Consider the following 12,351-nt stretch of genomic DNA (forward strand, 5'->3'; position numbering starts at 1 on the left):
AGATAGTCTTCCTCATGCTCCGGAATGTCTTCCAGTATCTCATTGACGGCCTCTGTCTCCATGTCTTCGTCTGTTGAGGCACTAGAGGCTCCTACGATAAAATACCGCGGGAGTAAGTGAATTATGTGAGGATTGTCCTGGGGACACTGCACAACCACAGTCAACCTCAGACTGTGCCTCCTGCTGGCCACACTGTCCAGGCGGCCAGCCCAGCGACGTCAGGGGACGCCCCTCTCAGTCTCCATGTCTGCCGTGGCCTAGGGCACCAGCCCCATCTGTTGGCTTCTGAAGACACTTTGCTGTCAACGTGGCCCTCAGAGACCTCAGACCTACCTGCAGAGTCAGAAGGGGATGTGGCTGGCGGGGACAAAGAGTCTTCCGGCGACAGCGGCAGGTCGGGAGGCAGGCTTCCTCCGTTGTGAGCAAGGGTCTGGGCAGCCAGCTGGACGTTGCCTCTGAACACTCTCAGCGCAGCTTCGGCCACAAGTGCATCAAAACCCATGTACACCAACTAGGGGAGAGGGCAGGGTCACAGCCTCGGCCACCCCATCACCCACAACGAGCAGACAGCCGGCTCTCATATTTAAGAGCTCCCGGCATGCGCACCATGGCCCTTTCGGCACAAGTCATGCTTCTGTGCAACGGGAGCGTGGAGCAACCTGGAAGGGGGGCTTGGAAGACTCGAGTCGGGTGCGTCAGTAAGCAGCCATCTCGGGACAGGCAGTGACCTCGGGCTGAGAGCAAGGCGCCACGCCAGTCTCACCACGAGCACGGTGAGGTCAGTGGCCACAGCATACAGGCATGCTAATGCGTGTGGGGGGACAAATGTGGACAGAGTTGTCACTTGGGACACAAAGCTGGATGGGTTTCACAGGTCACAGTGACATCCTTTTAGGTCACAGGCAGATAAATGGGACTGATGTAAACAGCGGTGCATCGGAAAAGGAGGCAAACCTAAAGAGAACTTCCTGACACTTCCCCAGATGTCCTGCTTTTCAAGGAGGCCTCCCCTGCCCTCTGTTGCTGCGTGGGTGGCCTCTGAGGTGGCAGGTTACACCTGGAGCCTGGGAGCCAAGGTTTCAGCACGGACTCCCCCAGTCCTGCGGCCTGATTCACCCGCGTTACCCCAAGCAACCCCACCCAAGGCTGTCCAAGCTGAGGGCACAAAGACGTGTCACTCACTTGGTCAATGTTTTCCTGGGAAGGACTTTCTTGACGGTTGTCGGTTTCAGGATTGGAATCATTTAACCACCACATCTGAGGATTGCTGAGCAGAATCTAAAACACACAGGAACACGCTTTACCCACCACTAAGCTCTTCACACATTCAGACAGGCACCGCACCCTGCCGTGTGCTCGGCAGACCCAGCCGTCCTCTGCTGCTATGAGGCAGGGAAAGGGGCTCCCGCCCAGGCTGATGTGCCCAGAAGGCTTCCAGCCAGAGACTGGGACAGTTGGGGTTTGAAGGAGGAGCAAGACTAGTCAGGGGAAAGATCCCTTCTGACAGAGCAGGAAGGGACGAGAGCAGGTGGAAGCGCATCCAAGCAAACAGGTTTCGTCAGAGCCACAGACAGAAAGGTCTCTTAAGCAGCTCAGGGCTGCCTGATTGATCTTTGAAAGTGTCATGCCCTCTAGACTTAAAATATCAGGCAGGTAGTAGAGTTATTTTGACCCTTGGTTTCTTCGTCACACAATACTTAATCTTAAAAGACTCTGTGCAGACTTTCCTTTCCAACACTCAATACTTCTGTGTTGACTGGAGGTATTTATGTGCTACTCATATAATTCCAATCTACTTCGAGACCCATCAGTCCCTTCGGATGTTCAGAATTTCCCACCTCTTAATATTTCTCCAACACAAAAAAATCAAAGTAGATATTCAAATACAATTTTAAAATTTAACGTATACATTAAATATACATATACATCGTAACAGAAGTACTGACTTGTGGAGCCTTCCAGGGAACAGGGCAGGGATAAGAGACAAAGGCAGGGTGGACCCCCCGTGCCTGCTGCACCCACACCCGCCTCAGCAGGGCAAACGAGTACACCTGCCCTGCCCTCCACCTGCCTCCACCCCCATCTTGCCCCCAGCCCCGCCCCCAGCATGCACACAACCTAAGCTAGCTCCTGCCTGCCATGCTGCCCCAGCATCTGCCTGGACTGCTGCCTCCACGCAGCCAGCCCCCTGCCTCCTGTGCACCCCTGGGGACTCCCTACCACGCGTGCTCTGAGTTTGTCTCTCTCTGAGCTGCGGGGCTGAGGGCAGAGGGCGCTTCCATACCAAGCTGCCGAGACGCAGCACAGCACCTGCCCTACTGAGGATTCCATCTGCTTCTCCAACACAGGGAAGGAAGTGGCCCAGGTAAAGTCACTACTGTCTGGATCCCAACCTGCTGTCACTCCTGAGGGGTTCTTTGAGAAGCTTCCCCTTTGCCAACATGTACTATGGACTAAATAAATAAAACTAGATACTTACAGTTAAAATTTTAATGCCAAACAATTATACTGCAAGTTGAATTACCATTCTCTTTTTCTGCTGTGGAAATGGCCTGTTTACACTACACTCTGCTGCACACACAAACCCTACATCAAGTCCTGGCCTGTGGACTCCGCTGGTGTGGACAGGCACCGTGTTCTGGAGCCAGGCCTGGGCCAGGCACTGAGCATGGGGCCTCATGGGGCCTCACATGGCCTCTGTTGGGGCTGGAGCCCAGGAAAAAGCTGCCCTTCAGATCTGATGACGGGGCAGCCCATAGGAGTGAGCCTGGGAGGACGCCCCGAGAGCCATGGAGGGAGCTCTGGGCAGGACCCACTGCTCAAGGACAAGGCCAGAGGCCCCGAGGGAGCGGCTACCTTCAGGGCCTCGTCCAGGTTCCCGCTGGCTGCGTGGAGCGCCTGCTGGGCTGCGTGCGTGGAGTAGCCCATCCCTTTCAGAGACCTGATGTTCTCGAGGCGGCGTCTTTTCTTCTCTTTTTCCTCCTTCCTTATTTGGGCCAATTCCTTTAGGAAAACAGCAAAGTCCCACCCCAAGTTAGGGACTGAGATTTCACAGCCTCTCAGTGAACACTCTGCAGGACTCTCGGGGCTTCCAGGCAAAGCCAAAAAACCAAAGCAAAGCACAGCAGGACCCCTGTCTACCTCTTTTCACCCAGCCAAATGGCAGAGGTGCCACAGAGGCAGAGGGGTGGTGCAAGTGCTGCTTCTGAGGGCAGGCAGTGGAAGTGAGACGCCCGTGGGGCAGGAAGGAGGTGCCTCATGAGCCCTGCCATCCGGCATCAGGATGGGCCACTCGCCCAGCCCAGCGCGCTCCCACTGCAGAGGTCGCAGGCGTGAGGTGCGTGGATTCTCTTCTAGCAACTGGGCAGAGAGCTTTGTGCATGTGGTGGGAAGGCCTTCCAGCCTTTGGTGAATCGCCCAGGGACTCCAGTTCCAATGTGATGTGGAGTCAGGGGGCTCCTGGGCAATGCCATGGTTGATGACCCACCCACCACAGCTTGGGGAGCAAGGACTCCAGGGCCTTCTGAGGCCTGTCATTCCATTCAGAACCCACAGAATGCCCAAGGGACAAAGGTCATCTAACCTCTTGGTTCTCAACCCTGTTTCTCAGAGTTGCCTGCTATTGCTGCAGGAGCACAAGGCGGCTGCAGAGGGTTCTAGTCTCTTCACCTCTCCCACCCAGGGCCAATCAGGAGGGTTCCCAACTTATTTTGTAAACTAGTATGCCCATAAACATGTCACTTAAAAAGGGGATTTTGCTGCTTAAAAACAACAACAAAGCAAGTTTGAAAACCAGGAATTTAATCCAACCTCATTATTTTCCCAACAAGGAGACAGAAAGCTTTCAACAAAGCTAAGTGACTGCCACATTCTCCCAGGGAGACCAGCTCCACCATCAGCAGCAGTGAGGACGGGGGAGAAAACAGACTCCCCTCCTTCCAAAGACCTGCTCCTGCCTCCCACCCAGCCCAGGCAACAGGCGCCTCCCTGCGTTTTCCCCACAGCAAGAAAGTGGCCTCATCTCTTAGGAAAACAAAAGCACCATCATCGTGGAACCAGACTCCACAGCGCCACGGTAGGAGCAGGCAGAGCAGAGTGGCTGCCGGAAACATCTCCAGGGATGAAGATACCTGTACACTCATGGCCTGTCTCTATCACAGGAGAACCTCCCCTAGTTGGTGCACATGGGTGCCTCTCTGCACCCCAAGAATCCAGCTGCACCAGGCCTGTCTCATGCCCCCGTTACGTGCTCTACCTCTCAGCGGCCAGTCTCCCCCAGCTCCAGCCCCGCTGCACAGCGCAGTGGGCTCCGTCATTCCAGTCACCTACCTAAAAGCCCACAGCAGCTCCTGACCACCTCCCCACACTGAGGCACCAGCTCCTTATTATGCTACTCAGGGCTCCCACTCCCTAGCCCCAACAACGCTTCCAAACTGACCTTATCCTGCCACACCACTCCAACCACGCACGCCAGCAGGAGCCTTTCATGCCACTCACATTTGCACTTTTATTCACACTTACACTCCACATAAAATGCCTTTACTGGTCCCATCCTCTGCTTTCAATACAGTTTCTTCCATTTATATTCCAAAAGGCTAAGAAGCACGCCTAACATCCAAGCACAGAGAAGGACGCTGCCAGCCAGCAGACCTGGGCTTTACTTAACACAGACCTCGCATCAACTGGGAGCTTCGAAGAACATTTCCTTTCATTACAAATGTCTTAGTCTGTTTCCTTTTAATCATGTAAACACACGTGAGAAAATTATTTTCTGATATATTTCTCTTTATACTAAGATGAGTTAGAAAGATAAAGTAGATCAATCAATGACAGTACTGCACTGAAGTGGCTACAGTTAAGTAGAATCAGATTTCAAGAGAGAGGCATTGTATGGTCACAAGCAGCTGGGACGACCTCTTAGGAAGGCTGCCTCTCACAGTCTGGCCATACTGAAGCATGATCTGTGATCTTCTGTTTCTACAGCTGTTGCTTTTTGCCAGATGAGAAACTGGTCTGTACTCAGGGCCATGTTGCACAAAAAATATAAACTTTAAAAATTATGTATTAAAGGCTGGGTGCAGTGGCTCACACCTGTAATCCCAGCACATTGGGAGGCCAAGGTGGGAGGATTGCTTGAACCCAGAAGTTTGAGACCGACCTGGGCAACATGGTGAGACCCCATTTCTACAAAAAATAAAAACAAAAATCAGCCAAGAGCTCTTGGCAGGAGGATCATTGGAGCCCAGGAGATCAAGGTTGCAGTGAGCCATGATCATGCCACCGCACTCCAGCCTGGACAACAGAGCAAGACTCTGTCCCAAACAAAAACAAAGAATTTACATTCAGTTTAGTCAGATGCCCACACCTAGAATGTTGGAACTCCGTGGGCAGCAGCTTTCTCTCGCTCATCTAAAGCTCCGATGGGAGCCCACTTTCTGTGGGACGTCGTTTTTGTCTTTCCAGAACCCGTTCTACCCCTCCCTGAGGTGTGGGAGGCTGCTCCAGCTCCCCAGGTGGCCCCTGAACGGGCGAAGGTGGCGACCCTCTATCTCTTGCCACAGGCCTGAGCCAGTCTTGGCATTCCTCCAGCCTCAGTGACAACAGGTTCAAGGCTTCCCAATCACAAGAAGCTCAGGATTTTCCCTGAGGATTCTGGGACAGAGATTATGGCCCTTGGTGTGATTGGATGACACTGATGACACAGGGTGGGGGGTGGGGTAGAGAGACAGACCTCAGGTCCTCAGTGACATCAGTAAGCCACTGAATCACCTAACCCTGAGACCCATCCTACTTCTGGACTTTTTACAAGTAAACAGGCCAATAAATCCCGTCACATCCCTTTTTTTGATGTTTAGGCAATTTTGGTTTTTTGTTGTTGTTGTTGCTTTCAGCCAAAAGCATCCTAACCAATAACACCCATTGGGGTGGAAGAGGGAGCACGATCAACTGCACTATACACACTGTTGTTTTTTATTTGCATTTTCTCCAAGGGCTTTTAACTTCAGAAATGTACAAGTGATGTGATTCCACTATGCTTTAAAAGACCGCCTCTGAGCTACAGCTCTTCCCATGTGTAAGATGAGAAGTATCTGTCCTATGGCCTCTCGGGTGGTCACAGGCAGAAGTGAATGACATGAGTGTGACAATGTTTTATGAACTGTAGTCTCATACACTGATGAGAATTGTTTTCCAAATGATCTCATTTTAAAACACTAGCTTTCCAGATGCTAATAAAATCTTACTGGTAGTGGAGCAATAGTAAAGCAACAAATCAGTATCAGCAATGTTTGTTTTTCTGTTAGTACTTAATTAGACCATGTAAAACTCAAACACACAGAACTCAACTTTTCAGCCCATCGCAGTGGCTCACACCTGTAATCCCAGCACTTTGGGAGGCCAAGGCAGGCAGATCACTTGAGGTCAGGAGTTCGAGACCAGCCTGGCCAAAATGGTGAAACCCCATCTCTACTAAAAATACAAAAAGTAAAGCTGGGCATGGTGGTGGGCACCTATAATCCCAACTACTCAGGAGGCTAAGGCAGAAGAATCACTTGAACCTGGGAGGCGGAGGTTGCAGTGATCACGCCACTGCACTCCAGCCTGGGTGACAGAATGATACTGTCTTGGAAAAAAAACAAAAAAGAACTCAGCTTTTCAAAGTCTCTGCCTTTACCTACTCATTGACTTCTATAGCAAGACCCAAAGGACCACGACTGGACTAGGCGAGAGAGAGGTAACGACCACAGTTGGTGTTGTAAAAGGAGAAACCCAAGCAGCCCTGGGACTGCTCACCATGGCATCAACCCACGAATCCACTCCCTCTCTGGCATCATGTGGGCAAACAACCACGGGGCTTTCCTGCTCCCATCCTAATACCCCGAGGCTGCTTTTATCCTTCGGGATTATCCTAGTGTTTAGCAAAAAGGGAAACGAGGTAACATACATTTGAGGATTCTAGAGACTTCTGTGGCTGGAGTTTACAGCTAGAAAGGGCCTGTGAGATAATCTAGTACCAACTTCTTGTTTTGGCAAAAGAAGAAAAATGGTTCTCCTGCTAATATTCCACCATGATCTCCCTCTAGGCCTCAGTTATTTTACTGCAGGACATACTGGATAGAATAAGGATCCCTCCAACTCCAAAATCCTAAGGTTTTCTTTAATGTACTTAATTGTTTCAAATGATTATAGTTTTTTAACCTGTGCTTTCATAATATAATACAACTTGTTTCTATAATTTGACTTATGTTTCTAGGCAAGGATGCAATCCCCAACTTTAATAAAGACCTCATGAAAAAACAATTTTCTGTTTTTAAAATGACTTCCAGAAAGAGAGTTAAAGAGAGAAAGGGGACTGTTTGCCACCACAGCAGGAAACAAAACTAAGGAAACTGCAGCATGTGAAAAATGATCCAATTGAAAAAGACAAGTTTCAGCCGGGCACAGTGGCTGACGTCTATAATCCCAGGACTTTGGAAAACTGAGGTGAGCTCATCACTTGAGGTCAGGAGTTTGAGACCAGCCTGGCCAACATGGTGAAACCCGTCTCTACTAAAAATACAAAAATTAGCTGGGTGTGGTGGCGGGCACCTGTAATCCCAGCTACTCAGGAGGCTGAGGCACGAGATTGCTTGAACTCGGGAGGGGGAGATTGCAGTGAGCCAAGATCGCGCCACTGCACTCCAGCCTGCACGACAAAGTGAGACTCTATCTCAAAAAAAAAAAAAAGTTTCTCCTTCCTTCCCAATCTGGAGTAATGAAGAGTTCCTTGTTATTAACACCTCCTGTGAGACTATCTTTTTTTGTTCTTTCATACCCAAGAGAGCTAGGGCATTGTGAAAGTGGGTACCTCTCTGCGGTTGGTAATATGAGTGGCCGCATGATCCACGTTCCCATCACACGCCCTCAGGCCAAGCCGGGCTTCCTGGGCAGTAAATCCCAACTGCAACAAATTGTCCACTTTTGATGGATCGATATATAGCTCTTTCAAGAGCTGACGTGCCTAGAGACAGGGAGAAATGTAAGAATCATGTAACCATGGCAATACTTAAAGCTTAATACAAAGTTAAAGCCTAAAAGAAACTAGATTGTGCCCAATGTGAATTAAAGGGCATCAGATTTTGGACAAAATCTCTAAACTAGGCCTGTTATTAACAAGTACAAATGGAAAGAGACCAACACCATCTCTACTCACATTACACAGCCTCAGCACACCAGGAAAGAGGCTGGCTGTTGTGGAAGTGACTGGTATCCACTTTTTTTTTTTGCAACAAAAGCCCCTGAATTTGAGCTGTACACGTGGCATTTCTCACCCTCCCGTGCAGCTGGGTGTAGCCAGGTGGTGAAGTCGAGGTCAATGGCATGCAGCCACAGCGCTGGGTGCAGCTGCGGGGCCATCGCTCAAGTGGCCTGCTCTGGACGCTCTCTTGCCCCCTCTGCTGGCTGAAAGAGGCACTGACAGGAGCAACCTGGGACGCCTCGCTGAGGCTGGCGGGCTGCTCACTGCTTTGGCCCCGCTCACCTCCAGACTGCAAGATGAGTGAGCCATAAACTTCTATCCAATTAAAGTCACTGTCTTTTTGAAGTCTCCTTGTTACAGCATCTGGCTGTACTCTAACAAATACAAACATGTTTCTGGTTCAACATCTCCTGTGCACGGAGAAAGCGCAGGCATGTTTCTCACAAGTCACAAACTACTAAGTTAAAATCCTTAACTTCCGCGAGTGTTTTTTAAAAGGAGGTGAAAATGGTTACAACTTTACTTTTCTTACCTTGTTAAGATACTCACAAGCCTCTACATCATTTCCACTGTGATAGTTTCGGATACCTTGAAGTAAGTAGAGTCTTAGAAACAGTACTTTCTCTTTCCCACAATTTCCCTAAAATTATTGAAGAAAAAAAGGACAAAGTTGCCTTATTTCTAATTACAGGTGTATAATACTCATATCTGTAATTCCCTTGGTCTCCAGAGGGGCAACATGGTAGTATTAAAACGTCCATGGCTTCACTATGACTGATGGCAAAAGTGAAGCCCCTTCTTCCCCATCCCCTGTGGTACGACGACGTTCCTCCAGACATGCAGCACTCCAGACATGCAGCACTCCAGACATGCAGCACTCCAGACATGCAGCACAGTGGCCCTCCTGGTCAGCAGAGAAGTATGCAGAAATCCAAACCAGGTATAAGAGAATCTACATCAGCAGGATTGTGATGACTTGCGGAAATCAGAACAATCCTTACTCGAGCCAGAGCTCTTGAGCTGGGACTCATTCACTCTAACTGTTACTGCTGAAATGTCTGTTTTCTGCATTTACATCTTGCAAATTAGACTCTACCCATATAAAGAAGTCAGCAGCTCTCTCCTGGTCAGGGTGATCACTGGTGGGGTTCTATGACTAGCAAACTGTGTTCCTTTGGGCTAAATGCTCACACACTAAAAGAGACAGCCAGATTTGTAAAACATGGAACACTTTATAAATATATAGGTTCACAAGAGTATACTGCATATACTACTATCAAAATGAAATCACCTTCTGGCAGTAGTTCAAATACTTTAACAGGAATAAACACAAATGCTAGAAATGGACTCAACAAGACAGAAAATGAATTCCAGGAACATACTTTTATGTGGACCAGTCTCTGATGATTTTCTCCATAACAATTTTTAAAGCATTTCTGGGCCAAGTTTAATTTTTTTTCTGCATCATCAAGGCATTCCAGTTGTTCCAGGCGGAAGTAACACCACACTATATCCAGCTGGAGGACGGCATAGTTATCCACTGTGTCCAGCAGCTCTCTGCAACACTCACTGGAAAGAGAAGGAAAATGACATCACTGCCAAGCAGCATTTGAAACATTTTTAGCATTTGAAACCTTTTTGTGAATTACTGGAATTCTTTCCCAGTTCTTGGTATATGTTCAAAGGCTGACTGCTCTAAAAGAGAGATCTTAATGTTTAGGAAGGGAGCTGTATTTATAACCTCATCCTTCTAATGGGGGAAAAAAGGAGAAATCAGGGCTTAGGAATCAAAGCTTATCACCACTTGCCCCAGGACACACATGCAGTCCCTTGACAGGAAGGAGAACCCAGGGCCACTGTTTCAGAGGCCCTCAGCAAATACTGGGAAGATCATGCTTTAAAACTGTGACTTCCAATCCTAACTGCAAATTAGCATCACCTGGACCAGAGCAACATTCGTTCGTTCGTTCGTTCGTTCTTTAAGAATCATTGATCCCACCTAGACCAAACATAATAGAAATCTCTGGGGGTTGGGCCTGGTCGTTATATTGCCCGAATCTCCCCAGGTGAGTCTAACGTACAGCCAGGGCTGAACACCGCTTCTTTAAAGACGCCAAAAAAATCCCTACGTATTATGAATGCCTCGGCTGACGAAGGCTCGGACAAGACATTCACGTTCAACCACATTCAAGCTGGGGGAAAATCAATCCAGAAAGCGCCAGGCTCTAACGGCCCAGCTGATTTCTGAGGGCCTGTGTGCAGGCAAAACGAGACTCGGTATCCGTGGCAGCAGGCTGAACCCAGGCACAGAGAAGGGAAGAAAGACAGCAACAGAAGTCAGCGTGCTCCAGGAGAAGTGCTGGCAAAGGCAGCCATCAGAGTGACTGATTTTAAGTTATGATTACGTTAAAAATTCCTAATGCCAATCTAGGTCTCAAGTCTTCAATAAGAACATTTGGAACCACACATTGTACATGAACAAGGTTTTATATCTTTGTGTTCATTGGTGTTCTACTAAAAATAAGACTGCTCTTGTATAAAACTACGAAATCCACATGGCCTCAAGCTTCCTGTCCTGCCTATCAAAATATGCGTGTAATTAAAAAAAAAAAAAAAACCCAAAAGGACTTTTATTTTGTCATTTGCCCTTTAAAACAGTAGTCTCCTAAAGAGGGCCCGTGTAGACAGTCCAGTTGGGGGTGCGGCAAGAAAAATGTATCACGGCTGTATTTTTACACTTATTTTCATCTCTCTCAACATTTCGAATTTTGTGAATGTTTGAGAACATATACACCATATTTTACACACACATGTGCACGCAGACACACAGATGTGGAGCTGGGTGAGGGGTACTGTCTCCAAATTTACTGCTCAGCCTGAGAACTTGACTTTGAGAGAAAAAGCAGCACTTTGTGGATTGTGGTCTGATCTCACAGGCACGGTGAGATTTCCTGGCTCTGGACACGTTCTGGTTCCTGTGACAGAAGACTCTCCTGCCACTCACAGGAAAGCAATGGGCATGTGGCCGAACTTCTCCATCTCCTGCATGTTGCTTTAACAGGCTCATTCATGTTTTACTAAGCATCAGGAGCGTGGACAGAAATGGCCTCATGTCAGTTAAAAATAAAATCAATATGCACTTATCTCAAGTTGGACCCAGGATCGAGTATTTATTTGTGCAGCCAAAAAAAAAAAAAAAAAAAAAGAGAAAAAAACCAACAAAATGAACAAACACACAAAACCAAAGCAGAGGTCTCAGAGGGGTACCTGTCATCCTTTCAGTTTTGAGAAATAAAACACATTATTATATATAAAACTATATTTAAACCTGATCATTTGCTTGGGGAAAAGTGGTTTCTTAAAGCCTGGTATAAATGGAATTTAGAAGGTCGGGCGTGGTGGCTCACACCTGTAATCCCAGCACTTTGGGAGGCCGAGGTAGAAAAATCACTTGAACCCAGGAATTTGAGACCAGCCTGAGACCAGCCTGAGCAACATAGAGACTGTCTCTTAAAAAAAAAAAAAAAAAAAACTATAAAAATAAAAAATTTCATTTAGAGTATACTTCTATTAACACTACTTTGGTTTACAATTTTAGTAGCATTAATATTCAGCACTGTTGATACATTTTCATGCTGACAATATTAAAATAAACATACATTTATTTAAATAAAATCTACTGAGCCTAGCTTTCAAAAAATAAAATCCTGGCCAGGCACAGTGGCTCATGCCTGTAATCCCAGCACTTTAGGAGGCCGAGGCGGGTGGATCACCTGAGGTCAGGAATTCAAGACCAGCCTGGCCAACATGGTGAATCCCCATCTCTACAAAAATTAGCTGGGCATGATGGCGGACGCCTGTAATCCCAGCTACTCGGGAGGCTGAGGGGGGAGAAATGCTTGAACCCAAGAGGCGGAGGTTGCAGTGAGCCGAGATCGCGCCATTGCACTCCAGCCTGGGCGACAGTGCAAGACTCTGTCTCAAAAACAACAACAAAAATTAAATCCCATTTGAACTTAAGTCAGTTATTTAACAGAAATTTACTATGTTCGTCTTACAGTTTTTTTTTTTTTTTTTTTTTTGACTGCTCTAAAAGAGAGATCCTAATGTTTAGG

The 12,351-nt window shown here is 47.9% G+C and overlaps 1 protein-coding gene across 1 annotated transcript in view; it reads right to left on the reverse strand.

The window, feature by feature from the left end:
* Window positions 1-12,351, reverse strand: part of NUB1 (negative regulator of ubiquitin-like proteins 1) — a 33,379-nt gene that overhangs the window by 1,909 nt on the left and 19,119 nt on the right. Inside the window, exons 9-15 of the mRNA XM_011984369.1 lie at window positions 9,619-9,805; window positions 8,769-8,876; window positions 7,847-7,999; window positions 2,857-3,003; window positions 1,183-1,278; window positions 334-511; window positions 3-91 (exon numbers count right to left, since the gene is read on the reverse strand). Coding sequence (XP_011839759.1) covers window positions 3-91; window positions 334-511; window positions 1,183-1,278; window positions 2,857-3,003; window positions 7,847-7,999; window positions 8,769-8,876; window positions 9,619-9,805 — 958 coding nt within the window. The remainder of the gene's footprint in view (window positions 1-2; window positions 92-333; window positions 512-1,182; window positions 1,279-2,856; window positions 3,004-7,846; window positions 8,000-8,768; window positions 8,877-9,618; window positions 9,806-12,351) is intronic.

This window comes from Mandrillus leucophaeus, unplaced genomic scaffold, assembly GCF_000951045.1.
Source record: "Mandrillus leucophaeus isolate KB7577 unplaced genomic scaffold, Mleu.le_1.0 Scaffold266, whole genome shotgun sequence".
Taxonomy (NCBI): Eukaryota; Metazoa; Chordata; class Mammalia; order Primates; family Cercopithecidae; genus Mandrillus; species Mandrillus leucophaeus.